This window comes from Anomaloglossus baeobatrachus, chromosome 4 (genome assembly GCF_048569485.1).
Source record: "Anomaloglossus baeobatrachus isolate aAnoBae1 chromosome 4, aAnoBae1.hap1, whole genome shotgun sequence".
In the NCBI taxonomy this organism is placed as follows: Eukaryota; Metazoa; Chordata; class Amphibia; order Anura; family Aromobatidae; genus Anomaloglossus; species Anomaloglossus baeobatrachus.
This window is the reverse complement of record NC_134356.1, coordinates 49,066,292-49,082,241: the sequence shown is the minus strand read 5'-3', so window position 1 is coordinate 49,082,241 and position 15,950 is coordinate 49,066,292. Positions and strand designations below refer to the sequence as shown.

Below are 15,950 nucleotides of genomic sequence, written 5' to 3'. Positions count from 1 at the left end.
GTTTGACCAGTTGTCGGTGTCAGCTTAATGGACTGAGTGAGTACCACAGTGACCCCTTTGCATCCAACGGCACTCCCCTTCAATCACCGAGTCCTCGGGCACCCCCCTACCCGTGGAGGGTCACAACACCTGGCTGCCCCACTCCATCACCCCCGGGTACTCCCAACTGCAGCGGTGGTACTCCTAATTACCACGGGAGGCGTCACGAACTCTATAAAATCCCTTGTAAATAACCCCCTTCATTTGAGTGGCCGCACGACCCCCGGGTCCGGAGGCCCTCGAGCCACTGAAAACCCGGATCCGAGCAGCTTGGCTGCTGGCATGGGGCCGGCACATATGGAAGTAGTGAAAGTCTTAAAGGAGCAGACCTTTCCCTAGATATGCACGCTTGGATCAGTTGAGCATGCATGTGTTCTCAACAAATCGGGCAATTAAATGCTTCCAGACATTTGTACCAGCTTTTTTCCCTTGATAAAAAGGATTGGGCATAGTGAAATTCAGCATGCTCTATCAATTCTTTTCTCCATGAACGGAAATATTTCTTTACTGAGCCCCGGCAGCAGTTATCACTTATCCACGGATAGCTGATAACTTCTTCATTGGTGGTTTCTGACTGCTGGGACCCCCACGGTTGCCGGAGTTGGGGGCTTTTTATTCCCTCATAGACAGGTCAAGCAAAAGGGTAACAATGTTTTGAACGTTTTGACTTTCAGGCTCCATATCTCACCGTCCTCTACAGATTTGATCCTCTGTTTTTATAGACAATCATCTTGACTGTCTCATACATAAATTTGACTTGCAACTATTTAGCGCATGATTAGTTATGCAGATTCTTGTCATGTCACTGCATTGTTACTGTTTTGCTCCTTTTTCTTCCTGTATGCTACAAATTACAACCTGTTCTCACATTTCCTAATAGCTCAGTGTGATATTAGGTTCAAATCGAGGAGAAACCTTGAAGAACATTTCCCAAGAGAAGAAAAACAGCATCATCCAGCTCATCGATAGCAGTCTCTCGGCCAAGAAAATTGCCAAACTGCGTCATGTGAGGCCATGACAGTTGGAAGAAGGTGCAATGAAGTCCGGCCATACATTTCACAGCAAAGAGGTGACGTCCAGGCAAAATATCAGAGTCAACAATTCGGCTCATCACAAGGTCTATCAGTTCTGGGGTGACAAACCCGGCAGAAGAGGCGGCTCGTATGCTTCATAATGGGGAGATCACAGACGTCCATCCAAGCACCGTGCAACGCACGTTACGGCCTGAAAAAAAGGGGGAAAGCCTCAACTTCAATATCGTCATAAGAAGCGTTCGCTCGAGTTTCAAAAAAATGTGAAAAGTGGACAGTAGATGATTAGAAATTGGAGCGATAAGACGAAAGTCAATAGATGGCTCTGATGGGTGCAAATGGTTCTGGAAGAAACAAGGGAAAAATGGGCTAACGGATCAAGAAATTGTAGAAACTGTCAAGGTTGGTGGAGGAAGCCTGATGATATGTGGTTGTTTCACAGCCAAAGGCGTTGGATACTTGATCAGGATGGATGGTGGTCTCAATGTTGAGCTTGAAATGAGTATCCTACAAGATGAGTTACATCACACACTCGAGCACTATGGGTATGAAATGGACGACTTAGTGTTCCAGCAGGACAACGACTCGAAACATACGTCAAGATTGGGGAAGAAATGGTTCAATGACAGTGAAGTAGAGGAGCTGGATTGTCCCCACAGTCCCCAGGCCTCAACCAAATCCAACACTTGTGGGTAGTACTATGGGTATGAAAATGATGACATAGTGTTCCAGCAGGACAACGACTCGAAACATACGTCAAGATTGGGGAAGAAATGGTTCAATGACAATGAAGTAGAGGAGCTGGATTGGCCCCACAGTCCCCAGACCTCAATCCAATCCATCACTTGTGGGTAGAGGTGAAGAAAAAGCTGTATACCTCCCCAAGAGAGCCGACCAGTATACACCAACATTGGGAACGTGGGATCAGATTTCGGTGGACACAATAATAATTAAAATTTAGGAGCAAAACAGTAACAATGCAGGACCTAACAAGAATCTGCATAAGTAATAATTTGCTAAATATTTTAAAATTTATGTATGAGATAGCCAAGATGATTGTGTATAAAATGAAGGTAGTCTCACACTCAGAGCTGTAGAGGATGGTGAGATATGGAGACTGAAAGTCAAAACTGCAAAACATTGTTACTCTTTTGCTCATCAGTGTACAGGTGCATTGTATTTAATGGGAAAACTGACTTCATTGACATGACCAATCGAGAATACAGCTTTGCATTTTGTACTGATAAAATCTCTATAAAGTAGTAGCCGTCTGACAGCCATTTCCTTTAAGCTTAAAGGGAATCTGTCAGTAGGATTTCACCCCTTCCCCCATACCATCATGTAGCTCTTTCAGAGACAAGTCCAGTGATGCCTTTAAGTCACCCGTCCAATCAGCGTTTGAATTGTTATGCAAATGAAGCTGAAGAGTTATGGTAGATCTGAAGACTCCGTCACTCCAGCTCTATTCCCTGCCCAGCACCACCTTCTCCTGCTTCACTGACAGGCGCTGTACTGTGTGACTTCAGGCAAAGAAGCCATCATTTACCACGAAGGGGCAAAGGCACTGGGTGAGGAATAGAGCGGGAGTGACGGCGGCTTCAGATCTACCATAGCTCTTCAGCCTCAGTTGCATATCAGTTCAAAAGCTGATTTCTCAGTAACGGAGGAACGGACTGGTCATGTGAAGGTATTACTCGATTTGTCTGTGGAGTGTGAAATATCACAGATCTATCTCATGTCTACTCATAAAGGGAGGACTGTCAATCATTGAATAGGACCGCCCACTGGACTCTTGAATAGGACCGCCCACTGGACTCTTGAATAGGACCGCCCACTGGACTCTTGAATAGGACCGCCCACTGGACTCTGGAATAGGACCGCCCACTGGACTCTTGAATAGGACCGCCCACTGGACTCTTGAATAGGACCGCCCACTGGACTCTCGAATAGGACCACCCACTGGACTCTCGAATAGGACCACCCACTGGACTCTCGAATAGGACCACCCACTGGACTCTTGAATAGGACCGCCCAGTGGACTCTTGAATAGCACCGCCCACTGGACTCTCGAATAGGACCGCCCACTGGACTCTCGAATAGGACCGCCCACTGGACTCTCGAATAGGACCGCCCACTGGACTCTCGAATAGGACCGCCCACTGGACTCTCGAATAGGACCGCCCACTGGACTCTCGAATAGGACCGCCCACTGGACTCTCGAATAGGACCGCCCACTGGACTCTCGAATAGGACCGCCCACTGGACTCTCGAATAGGACCGCCCACTGGACTCTTGAATAGGACCGCCCACTGGACTCTTGAATAGGCCCGCCCACTGGACTCTCGAATAGGACCGCCCACTGGACTCTCGAATAGGACCGCCCACTGGACTCTCGAATAGGACCGCCCACTGGACTCTCGAATAGGACCGCCCACTGGACTCTCGAATAGGACCGCCCACTGGACTCTCGAATAGGACCGCCCACTGGACTCTTGAATAGGACCGCCCACTGGACTCTTGAATAGGCCCGCCCACTGGACTCTTGAATAGGACCGCCCACTGGAATCTCGAATAGGACCGCCCACCGGACTCTCAAGCATAGAGCAGGAATATAAATGTATAAAATACACATTTGATCAAATTTTTTCCCACAAATTACTATATTTGGTATCACCATGTGCGTATCTGCCCAAATTAATAAAATATAAAAATATTTACCCTGTACGGCGAACCCTAAAACTAAAATAAAAAATTGAAATGACAGAATTGCTGGGTTTTTTTTTAGTTCATTTTGTTTGGGGGAGAGACGTAAGAGACCAGAATGTTGTATGTACCCCAATATGGTACCAATAAAAACTACTGCCCAAAAAAACAAACTCTGATATCACTATCAAAAAAAATAAAAATAAGTTTGTCTCTCAGTGGCTGAAGTTTTGGGGGGCGTTTATTTTTAAACAATTTTTATAAGAATTTTTTTTTTTTAGAAAATTGGTATCTTCCCAACTGTCCTGATATAGAGAGCACCGTAGGGAAAAAGCAACCAAAACACAGCAGTAGAATTGCTGTTTGGGTTTTTTCTTTTTATTTCACCCAGTTCGGAATCTTTTTTTTTTCATATTTTTCAGTGCATTATATTGCAAAATAAACAGTCAAAAGTACAAATCATCCCGCCAAAAAAAAATTCTTTGGTACAGACACATTGATGGGAAAAATAAAGAAAAAAAAGCCATGGCTTTTGGAAGAAGAGGGGGTGGGGGAACAAAAGCGCAAAAATGAAAAGTGGCCGGGTTGTTAGAGTTAAGGATACTTGAAAAAAAATATACCCTAGGCCTGCATAAATGCTTTCCTGCGATCGTCGGCCCCGCGCTTTGCAGCCTGTGTTGATATCTTTATCTCACTTTTCCGCTCGCTGACAAGTGCTGGCGGTTGCTTTATGACTAATTACCTGATTAGCATGGCCTTTGTTTCCTGACACAGCGTGATGGAGTGAAATATAGACGGGGAATATAGCGACACCGGCACTTACCGACGCTGTGTTCTGTGCGGCTTGATTGAAAGAGTTCTTCGCTAAAAGATTGACTATTTGGTTGCCGGCGAGATGTTAGTATGTGGGAATATACCGCCGCCGCCGCACACGCCTCATGACGCACTCGTCTGACTCATGAGCATTGTGATACCATCCGACGGCTGCACAGGACAATCTTATACAAAGGAAGCAGAAATGATACACCGGAGCCATTTAACTCCTCCGTCTTATGACTTATTACTAGAAGGGGGGAGCGGGGGTCTGACCTGAACGGATCCTGAAAAATAAAGGGTCAATAGCATTCATTTAGTGACGCACCTCCATGATTTTGTCATCACAATAGCACCCCACATCCTGCCGTCCGCTCCATTTATGCGTCTTAAGGAGGGTGCGGGTATATGGAGGGGTCTCGATAGCTGAGCCTGCTCCATACATGCCAGCTGTGTTACACTGTCGGTACCTGCATCTATCAGCTAGAAAAATAAAAAGGAATAATATATTGTTGCGCCGGAATTGTCCCCCCAAAAATGTACTAAAACGTGATGACCTTGTGGATGGGATTGAGCATAATGTGTTAGTCTTTGCTGACAACACTGAACTATTGTCATGATGCGTCTGTAGGAAAGCGAGGGACATGCTGTTCCGCACGCTAGGAGTCCCTAGGCTATCCCTAACCTTATGGTTACCCCTAATGATGGACATGCCTTAGTCCCATGCCTGGCTAAACTTCTGACCAGAACTGATCTGATTCCCCCTTCCCACCAGCTATCCTTAACCTCATGGGTACCCCTAATGGTGGAGATGCCTTAGTCTTGTGCCTGGCTAAGCTCCTGACCATAACTGATCTGATTCACCCCTCCCACCAGCTATCCCTAACCTCACGGTTACCCCTAATGTTGGAGATGCCTTAAGGGTGCTTTATACACTGCGATATCGCTAGCCATCTCGTTAGCGATGTGACACGCAAGATCGCAGATAAGATGTGCCGAGATCGCACATAGGTCATTTTTGTAGCGCCGGTCACATGTACAATCTCGGCAAATCGTATGTGTGATCTGGCGTGTTATATCGCTAACCAGATTGTTAGCAATGTCGCAGCGTGTAAAGCACTCTTTAGTCCCGTGCTTGGCTAAACTCCTGACCAGAACTGATCTGATTCCTCCATCCCACCAGCTATCACTAGCCTCTCGGTTACCCCTAATGGTGGAGATGCCTTAGTCCCGTGCCTGGATAAACTCCTGACCAGAACTGATCTGATTCCCCCCTCCCACCAGCTATCCCTAACCTCTTGGTTACCCCTAATGGTGAAGATAATTTAGTCTTTTGCCTGGCTTCTGACCAGAACTGATCTGATTCCCCTCTCCCACCAGCTATCCCAAACCTCACAGTTACCCCTAATGGTGGAGATGCTTCAGTCCCGTGCTTGGCTAAGCTCCCAACCAGAACTGATTTGATTCCCCTCTCCCACCAGGAAAAGATGGGTCAGGAGAGATGGAAACACAGATAATGACAGACATTGGAAACCAAAATTCTGACACACTGCAAACACACCTAAACTAACAATGAGTGACTCTTGAGAGAAGCAAGAGCAGGAAGGTAGCGACAAAAAGACAATAAGGGTTAACACCACAACTGCACACAGCACCAAGTACTACAATCACCAGACAGTCTGGATCACAACACCTCAACAGACCAGCTAAGATAAGCTATAGCTGGCACTAGTGGAGATGTCCAGCCAGCATATATAGGTGCAGAAGTGATTGGCTCACCCACAACATGTGATCAAAGATGTGTACCAAGCAGAACAGTAGAGATTAACTCTTGCTAGCCTGCCTATGAATTACAATATGATGGTCGACGCGGGTGAGTGATAGATAATTTAGTGTGGTTTATAGACAAAATGTATAATTGGTGGAGGAAGGTGGAACTAGATGGACCTAGGTCTTTTTTTTCAACCTACGTAACTATGTACCAATAAAAAAAACTACAGCTCAGCACCCAATAAAAAAGTCCCTACCCAGTTTCATTGATGGAAAAACAAGAAAAGTTACGGGTGTCAGAAAGTAGCAACACAAGCCATTTGTTTTTTCTTACTTAGATTAATACTGAAATAATAAACCGTACTGACACAGAGAATCACATTATCAGCACTTTTGCCCAAAAAATAAAACCCAAAAACAATGGCGTAATTGCTATTTTTGTTTTGATTTTTTTTCCACCACACCTGAATTTTTTTTTCCATTTTATAAGATAAAATGAATGATGTTATTCAAATCTCCAACTCATCCCTTAAAAAAACAAGCCCTATTGTGACTAAGTCAACAACAGCAGGGGTCGGTCTCCTAGGAAACGAGCTGTAAACAAAAGAAAAGTGTAAATATCTCATGAATGGCTGCAAATTTTAACAAGCGGTAAATTGCAATGCATTTACAAGCCCTATCTGACAATTTCCATCTGTGAAGGTGGAAATAGCCCTTTAAGTCACCCATGTATAATACAGACCAAAAGTTTGGACACACCTCATCTCTAGAACAACTGTTAAGAGGAGACTTTGTGCAGCAGGCCTTCATGGTAAAATAGCTGCTGGGAAACCACTGCTAAGGACAGGCAACAAGCAGAAGAGACTTGTTTGGGCTAAAGAACACGAGGAATGGACATTAGACCAGTGGAAATCTGTGCTTTGGTCTGATGAGTCCAAATTTGAGATCTTTGGATCCAACCACCGTGTCTTTGTAGAAAAGGTGAACGGATGGACTCTACATGGCTGGTTCCCACCGTGAAGCATGGAGGAGGAGGTGTGATGGTGTGGGGGGGCTTTGCTGGTGACACTGTTGGGGATTTATTCAAAATTGAAGGCATACTGAACCAGCATGGCTACCACAGCATCTTGCAGCGGCATGCTATTCCAAACTGTTTGCGTTTAGTTGGACCATCATTTCTTTTTCAACAGGACAATGACCCCAAACACACCTCCAGGCTGTGTAAGGGCTATGTGACTAAAGCTGGGGTCACACATAACGACGACGACAACGACGTCGCTGCAACGTCACCATATTCTGTGACGTAGCAGCGACCATAGATGATCGTTAGTAAGCTGTCAAACATGGTATAAAAAGCAGCGACGGAGCAGCGATCATAGCGACGTCGACGGTCGTTGTGTGGTTTCAGACGTAGCGTAGCGTCCCTGCTGCGGTGTCAAACAAAAGGATTATCAGCTTATCAGCATGGCGCAGCGGGATAGCAGCGTTCAAAAAATGACCTGGAGCATTTAGGAGCGAGCAGCGATTTCGCAGCAGGGGTCTGATCGTTGTTATGTGTCACACATAGCGACGTCGCTGTTGAGGTCGCTGCAACGTCACAGAATATGGTGACGTTGCAGCGACGTCGTTGTCGTCGTCGTTATGTGTGACACCAGCTTTAGAAGGAAAGTGATGGGGTGCTACGCCAGATGACCTGGCCTCCACAGTCACCAGACCTGAACCCAATCGAGATGGTTTGGGGTGAGCTGGACCGCAGAGTGAAGGCAAAAGGGCCAACAAGTGCTAAGCATCTCTGGGAACTCCTTCAAGACTGTTGGAAAACCATTTCCGGTGACTACCTCTTGAAGCTCATCAAGAGAATGCCAAGAGTGTGCAAAGCAGGAATCAAAGCAAAAGGTGGCTACTTTGAAGAACCTGGAATATAAGACATATTTTCAGTTGTTTCACACTTTAAGTATTTCATTCCACATGTGTTAATTCATAGTTTTGATGCCTTCAATGTGAATCTACAATTTTCAGAGTCATGAAAATCAAGAAAACTCTTTGAATGAGAAGGTGTGTCCAAACTTTTGGTCTGTACTGTACATTAGATAAAAGTTGGCCTGATCAGGGAACTATCTAATGTGTATGATGGTCTTCCGACTGTCCCTCAACAGATTAAGTCAGGGGACATATGGATAGGGTGTTTAGTATTGAATTGCCTGATATTTTTGTTCTTCACCAAGATAGGCCACAGGAAGCCAAGTATTCCTATATATGGGGAAGTTGGAAGAGATAGCTGTGTATGTCTCGCTTTAGGATCAACAGTGGTCTAATATCTGGACGTCATCGATTGCTTATAATAGTGATTTGCCATCCTACTAGAAGGGATTAGCCCTATAAAAAGTATTTCAAAATCATTTACCCACCCAATAGTCACAGCCGTCCTCCTCCCATCTGCACAGTAATCACAGCAGTCCCCTCCTCTTTCTAGTAGTCACAGCAGCTCCCTACTGTCATTTCTGTTCACCAAAGCAGTATCACACAACATACCTCCTGATAAGGCACACTTTCACAGTCCATCCCTCTATCACAAACAGACCTCTTTAAAGTCACATAAGTCCTTTTCCCCCTCCTCATTAGGCTGAGCACTGCTCAACTCTTCACAGTAGTCACAGCAGTCCTCCTCTACTCGGTAGTCACAGCAGCCCTCCTTCTCGCTTGTCATTAGTCATAGCACTCCTCATCCTCTCTTCACAGTGGTCACAGCAGTCCTCCTCCCATTTTCTTAGTCCTCACAGCAGTCCCATTCCCCTCTTAACATTAATCACAGCAGTACTCCTCTTCTCTTCCAAGTAGTCTTAGTAGTCCTCCTCTCCTTTTCCTGGAAGTCACAGCCGTCCATTCCCCAGTAGTCCTCTCATCACAGCAGTCCTCCTCTTCTCATCACAGCAGTCCTCCTCTTCTCATCACAGCAGTCCTCCTCTTCTCATCACAGCAGTCCTCCTCTTCTCATCACAGCAGTCCTCCTCACCTCTTCCCAGTAGTCACAACAGTCCTTCTTTTCTCTTCCCAGTAGTCACTGCAGGGCTGTTCCCCACCTCCTAGTAGTCACAGTAGTCTTCCACCCCTCATCCCAGTAGTCACAGTAGTTGCCCTCACATCTTACAAGTGGTCACAGGAGTCCTCCTACCATCTTTTTACCATTAGTCACGGCAGTCCTCCAACCCCTCTTCTAAGTAATCACAATAGTACTCCACCCAACTTCCCAATAGTCTCAGTCGTCCTCTTCTCGTCACAGCAGTCGTCCTCTTCTCGCCACAGCAGTCGTCCTCTTCTCGCCACAGCAGTCGTCCTCTTCTCGCCACAGCAGTCGTCCTCTTCTCGCCACAGCAGTCGTCCTCTTCTCGCCACAGCAGTCGTCCTCTTCTCGCCACAGCAGTCGTCCTCTTCTCGCCACAGCAGTCGTCCTCTTCTCGCCACAGCAGTCGTCCTCTTCTCGTCACAGCAGTCCTCCTCTTCTCGTCACAGCAGTCCTCCTCCCCACTTAGTAGTCATAGCAGTCCTTCTCTTCTCGTTACAGCAGTCCTCCTCTTCTCGTCACAGCAGTCCTCCTCTTCTCGTCACAGCAGTCCTCCACCCCTCTTCTCAGTAGTCACAGGAGTCTCTACTTCTCTTCCCAGTAGTCACAACAGTCTTCCACCCCTATTCTAAGTAGTCACAGCAGTCCTTCTTTTCTCTTCCCAATAGTCACAATGGCTCTCTACTCTCATCACTGTTGACCAGAGCAGCGCCAGGTAGCACCCGTCCTGAGAGCTCAGACTATCACTGTCCATCCCTCCATCACAGCCAGACCCTTACTTTTCAGTCGTCACAGCCGACCTCCTCCCCCAGTAGTCACAGCAGGGCAGACGTCCCTCCACTGTTCCACTAGTTACCACAAGACTCTGCTCACACCTGTCTCCACGTGCTTTCTCTTACCGTCAGGTATGTATGAGACCCATCAGAGCTGGCTTGGATCACTTATCAGTTTACTGTGCCCTTCTTAACCCCAGCCTAACCAGAAGTGGTGCAAATCTTCCCCATTATGCTCACATAGGGGCAGGACATTGGTGGAGAATGAATGCGGCATTGCACATACATCCTAGGTGACATTTTCCTCCTCAAATGTGAGACATTCTCATGTATACATCTCGCGCTGAGACAAATGTTCCATTTTTATTGTTTCCTTATGCAGTTTTTAGTGAACATCTGCCTGTGGCTCAGTCTCGGCATGGTAAGTCTAGAGAATGCCCTGCCGTCTAGTGGCCTCCTGGCTCAGTAACCCGTAGCCGCACACATCTGTTGTAAGCCGCCCCAGAGCGGCGGGATTAATCGTTAAGAACGCGGAGCAGAATCCAAGAATCCTCCAGACGTCGGTCGTAATACAAATGAAGTCTTGTCTCGGGCAGGTGGATGTGTTGTCCGTGCCGCGTCTCCATTACCTCCTTTCTCGTTGCAGGTCTCCCGTTATGGCCGGTGGATTATTCGCTATGGACAAGAAATGGTTCTGGGAGCTCGGAGGATACGACCCAGGGTTGGAGATTTGGGGAGGAGAACAGTATGAAATTTCTTTTAAGGTCAGTGTTGTCCGTTCATTGGCGATCGGCCCCTCCGACACCTGTAAAGGCAGCCAACCGGCCACGTGCCCAGCCACCGGATAAAGTTGCAGCCTGCACCCCCTTGTAATTAGTCACCCACCGCGAGCCCCTTTGACGGGGTAGGGACAAGTCGCAGAGAAACAGCTCAGTTTATTGTCCCGAAATTAAGATAAAGTGGTGCAGTCATCTGGAGCTGATAGATTAATAACGGAGCTGAAATCACACGCACAAAGGGTTGGCTGCTGGGAGGGGGCGGAAGGAATCTGGGAAATGAAGGATCGCAAGGCGAGGGGGGCTAACTAAGCCTATTTATTTTCATGCTGAGCTCATTGCATTGCACAGAATATCTAGATGGAGTGTTAAATGTGAGCTGAGTGGCAGCCGGAGCCGGCAATGAAAGGCCTCTGCAGCACGGCACAAGAACTGCTAAGAGAAGCCATAGAAAAGGAATAATGCAGCCAAGACGCTGAGTGACAGCTGCAAAATGGGCTATAATACGACTTCTAGGTTCTCCTGCACACAATGTATACATTATACCGAGAAAAGTATCGGGAGACGGCTTAATCATTGCATTAAGGCTTTTCTTTCAACCCCCTCACCCCGGTGTATAACATCCAGCCCCCATCTCCCTAGTGGATAGCATTTGACTCCTTGTGCCCCAGTGTAGAACATCCGGCCCCCTCGTACCCCAGTGTCTTACATCAAACCCCTCACACCTCAGTGTATAAGATCCGGCCCCACACCTCAGTGTATAAAATCCGTCCCCCTCGACCCCAGTGTATATCATCCAGCCCCTCACACCTCAGTGTATAACATTCGGCCCCTCACACCCCGGTGTATAACATCCAGCCCCCATCTCCCTGGTGGATAACAGTTGACTCCTTGTGCCCCGGTGTAGAACATCCGGCCCCCTCGTACCCCAGTGTCTTACATCCAGCCCCTCATGCCCGGTGTATAACATCCAGCCCCTCACACCTCAGTGTATAACATCCAACCCCTTACCCCCAGTGTATAACATCCAGCTCCTCACCCCCAGTGTATTCCAGACAACAGGAGAAAAGCAGATCTATCAAAGTTAGTATTCTCTGCATTTTGTCCTGAGGAAGAGGACGGATATGTCCTTGAAACACGTAGACCTGTGAAAATAAAGAAAAGAGATTTACTAACTTCATCTGGACTCCTGTGGTTTGGCGCGGTATTTAAACCTGCTTTTCTCCTGTTGTCTGAAATCACTCCGTTTTTGCGGGACTGCTGCCTTCCACGTTACTTTCATGCTGTCAAAGGGGTTGTGACTGGCACAACCGCATCAGGTGAGTGTTCCTGTTATACATTCACCTCCCATTGTTATACCGGGTAAGACCCTATTTGCGCCTTTCTTCCCACAGTTTTTTCGCACCCCCAGTGTATAACATCCAACCCCTTACCCCCAGTGTATAACATCCAGCCCCTCACACCCCAGTGTATAACATCCGGCCCCTCACACCCCAGTGTATAACATCTGGCCCCTCACACCCCAGTGTATAACATTTGGCCCCTCACACCCCAGTGTATAACATCTGGCCCCTCACACCCCAGTGTATAACATCCGGCCCCTCACCCCCAGTGTATAACATCCGGCCCCTCACACCCCAGTGTATAACATCCGGCCCCTCACACCCCAGTGTATAACATCCGGCCCCTCACACCCCAGTGTATAACATCCAGCCCCTCACACCCCAGTGTATAACATCCGGCCCCTCACACCCCAGTGTATAACATCCGGCCCCTCACACCCCAGTGTATAACATCCGGCCCCTCACACCCCAGTGTATAACATCCGGCCCCTCACACCCCAGTGTATAACATCCGGCCCATCACACCCCAGTGTATAATATCCTGCCCCTCAGACCCCAGTGTATAACATCCGGCCCCTCACACCCCAGTGTATAACATCCGGCCCCTCACACCCCAGTGTATAACATCCAGCCCCTCACACCCCAGTGTATAACATCCGGCCCCTCACACCCCAGTGTATAACATCCGGCCCCTCACACCCCAGTGTATAACATCCAGCCCCTCACACCCCAGTGTATAACATCCAGCCCCTCACACATCAGTGGATAAAATCTGGCCCCTCACACCCCAGTGTATAACATCCGGCCCCTCACACCCCAAGTGTGTAACATCCGGCCCCCTCACCACTGGTGTATAACATTCAGTTCCCTCATCCGTGGTGTAGAATAATATTTGACCTCTCGCCCCCAATGCATAACATCCGGCTTCTCACACCCCAGTGTATAACATCTGGCCCCCCATCCCCAGTGTATAACGTCCAATACACTCACTCTTGGTGCATAACATTTGGCCCCCCGCTATGCCGTTTGCCTTTAACATTTGACAGAACCGGTGGTGAAGAGCTCACTGATACCAGCGCATCCTGTAATAAGAGCCACCGGGGTAACAAGTCCATTCATGACATTTCTTCCCCCCTAAAATCTTCCCCCATCATCTGTGCGTGATAGTATTGAGAAGTGGAAGAAACTGCTGCAACTCAGCCACGAAGTGGAGACCCCATAACGTTACAGATCAGGGTCACTGAGTGCTGAGGAGTAGAGGGCAGAAAAGTCTCCAACGCTCTGCTGACTCCATAACTGCAGGGTCCAGAACAATTCTGGTAACAGCACAAACACTGCCCCTGCTGGACGGCTGTAGCAGCTGTACATCACCAAGCACAATGCCGAGCCGTACATCACCAAGCACAATGCCGAGCCGTACATCTTCAAGCACAATGCCGAGCCGTACATCACCAAGCACAATGCCGAGCCGTACATCATCAAGCACAATGCCGAGCCGTACATCACCAAGCACAATGCCGAGCCGTACATCACCAAGCACAATGCCGAGCCGTACATCACCAAGCACAATGCCGAGCCGTACATCACCAAGCACAATGCCGAGCCGTACATCACCAAGCACAATGCCGAGCCGTACATCACCAAGCACAATGCCGAGCCGTACATCACCAAGCACAATGCCGAGCTGTACATCACCAAGCACAATGCCGAGCCGTACATCACCAAGCACAATGCCGAGCCGTACATCACCAAGCACAATGCCGAGCCGTACATCACCAAGCACAATGCCGAGCCGTACATCACCAAGCATAATGCCGAGCCGTACATCACCAAGCACAATGCCGAGCCGTACATCACCAAGCACAATGCCGAGCCGTACATCACCAAGCACAATGCCGAGCCGTACATCATCAAGCACAATGTCGAACCGTACAACACCAAGCACAATGCCAAGCCGTACAACACCAAGCACAATGCCGAGCCGTACATCACCAAGCACAATGCCGAGCCGTACATCACCAAGCACAATGCCAAGTGTCGGATGGAGTGGTGTAAAGCCGCCACCACTGGAGTCTGGAGGAAACGTCTTCTGTGCAGAGACGGATCACACTGCGCTATCTGGCGTCTGATGGATGAGTTTGGGTTTGGTGATTCCAGGAGAACGTCACCCCCTGATTGCATTGTGCCCGCTGTACAGTTTGATGGAGGACGGATAATACTATGGGGTTGTTTTTCAGGGGTCGTCCTTGGCCACCTAAACTATGCCTTTTGCATAAGGTACATAAAGATATGATTGTGGGGAGTTTGGTGGAAGACATGACTGGCCACAGAGAGCCCAGCCCTCAACCTCATCCAACAGCTTTAGGATGAACTAGAACGGAGATTGTGATCCCGGCCTCTTCCCAATATCGGGGTCTGGCCTCACAAATTCTTTTCTGAATGAATAAGCAAAAATTCCCACAAGCACAATATCCCAGAACCATAATTCATATGACCCGAAATTCTTTAAACTCTCCAAGTTATTCTTCGGTCACCAGTACAACATTGTGTAATTATATAAGTAGCATCCCATCAAGTCCATATAAATCCTTTGCATTCAGTGCATCAGAATGGGACCCAATACCCGGTGTGCCGCGCGTTTCAGCCCGTGTTTCTCTCATCGCTGAGACATTTCTGCACTAAAAAGCACCAAATGGGTGGCCGATCTGGAGGCCGCACATTAAAAACAAGAAAGCAGAGGGTCTTGGGGTCGTAGGAATAGATTTATATGGATTTGATGGCATGTTATTTATCTAATTAACCAATTAATCAAAGAATATAGCGATGAGTTGTGGAGGTGGAGCATTGTGCTTGTTGTTGTCTTTGTTGAAGATTCCAAATCCAAAAAGTCCAAAAGACGCCTCCGAAATCTTGTAGAAAGTCTACCCAGAAGAGCGGAATATGCAACGGCGGCCAACTCCATGTTAATGTCTATGGATGTAGAATGGGAGGTCAGAATAGTAGGTGCAATGTGGAGGGGGCACATACTTTTGTCCATATGTAATGTTGGGGGAGTCTCTCTCAGGATCTCAGAGGAGGAGTTTAAATCAGATCTGCGCAGATCTAATTTGAACTCCTCCTCTGAGACCCTGAGAGAGACTCCCTAGAGGTCTCCCCCAACAGTAAGTGGGGGGGTATAATGCTACTTATAAGGCCCAATGTACATATATAGTCATGGACAAAAGTGTTGGCACCCTTGCAATAATTTTCTGGGAGAAATTCTTCATTTTACGTAACAATTTAAAGGGTGCCAACCATTTCGTCCATGACTGTGTATGTATTGGGTGTACTGCTACTCTTAGGCTCTCATTCACACATGAGCATAGTAGTGATATTTGAATGTGCAGACAGTAACCATGCTTTGTTCCTCGTAGGTTTGGATGTGTGGGGGCCGTATGGAAGACGCACCATGCTCACGAGTCGGACATATATACCGAAAATATGTGCCCTACAAAGTCCCTGCTGGTGTCAGCTTAGCGAGGGTAAGTCGTTTGCTTTTTTTTTACTTCTGCTGATTGTTTGGGACCCCCAGAGGTCCGATCCTTACCATTTATCACATATTGATGGGCTCTCATAGGGAAGGGTTATTCCTTTTCTATAGT

The 15,950-nt window shown here is 47.7% G+C and overlaps 1 protein-coding gene across 1 annotated transcript in view; it reads left to right on the top strand.

Moving 5' to 3' along the window:
• GALNT10 (polypeptide N-acetylgalactosaminyltransferase 10) overlaps positions 1–15,950 on the top strand; it is a 184,692-nt gene that overhangs the window by 146,521 nt on the left and 22,221 nt on the right. The window contains exons 7-8 of the mRNA XM_075344314.1: positions 10,837–10,954; positions 15,723–15,830. Of these exons, the coding sequence (XP_075200429.1) occupies positions 10,837–10,954; positions 15,723–15,830 (226 nt within the window). The remainder of the gene's footprint in view (positions 1–10,836; positions 10,955–15,722; positions 15,831–15,950) is intronic.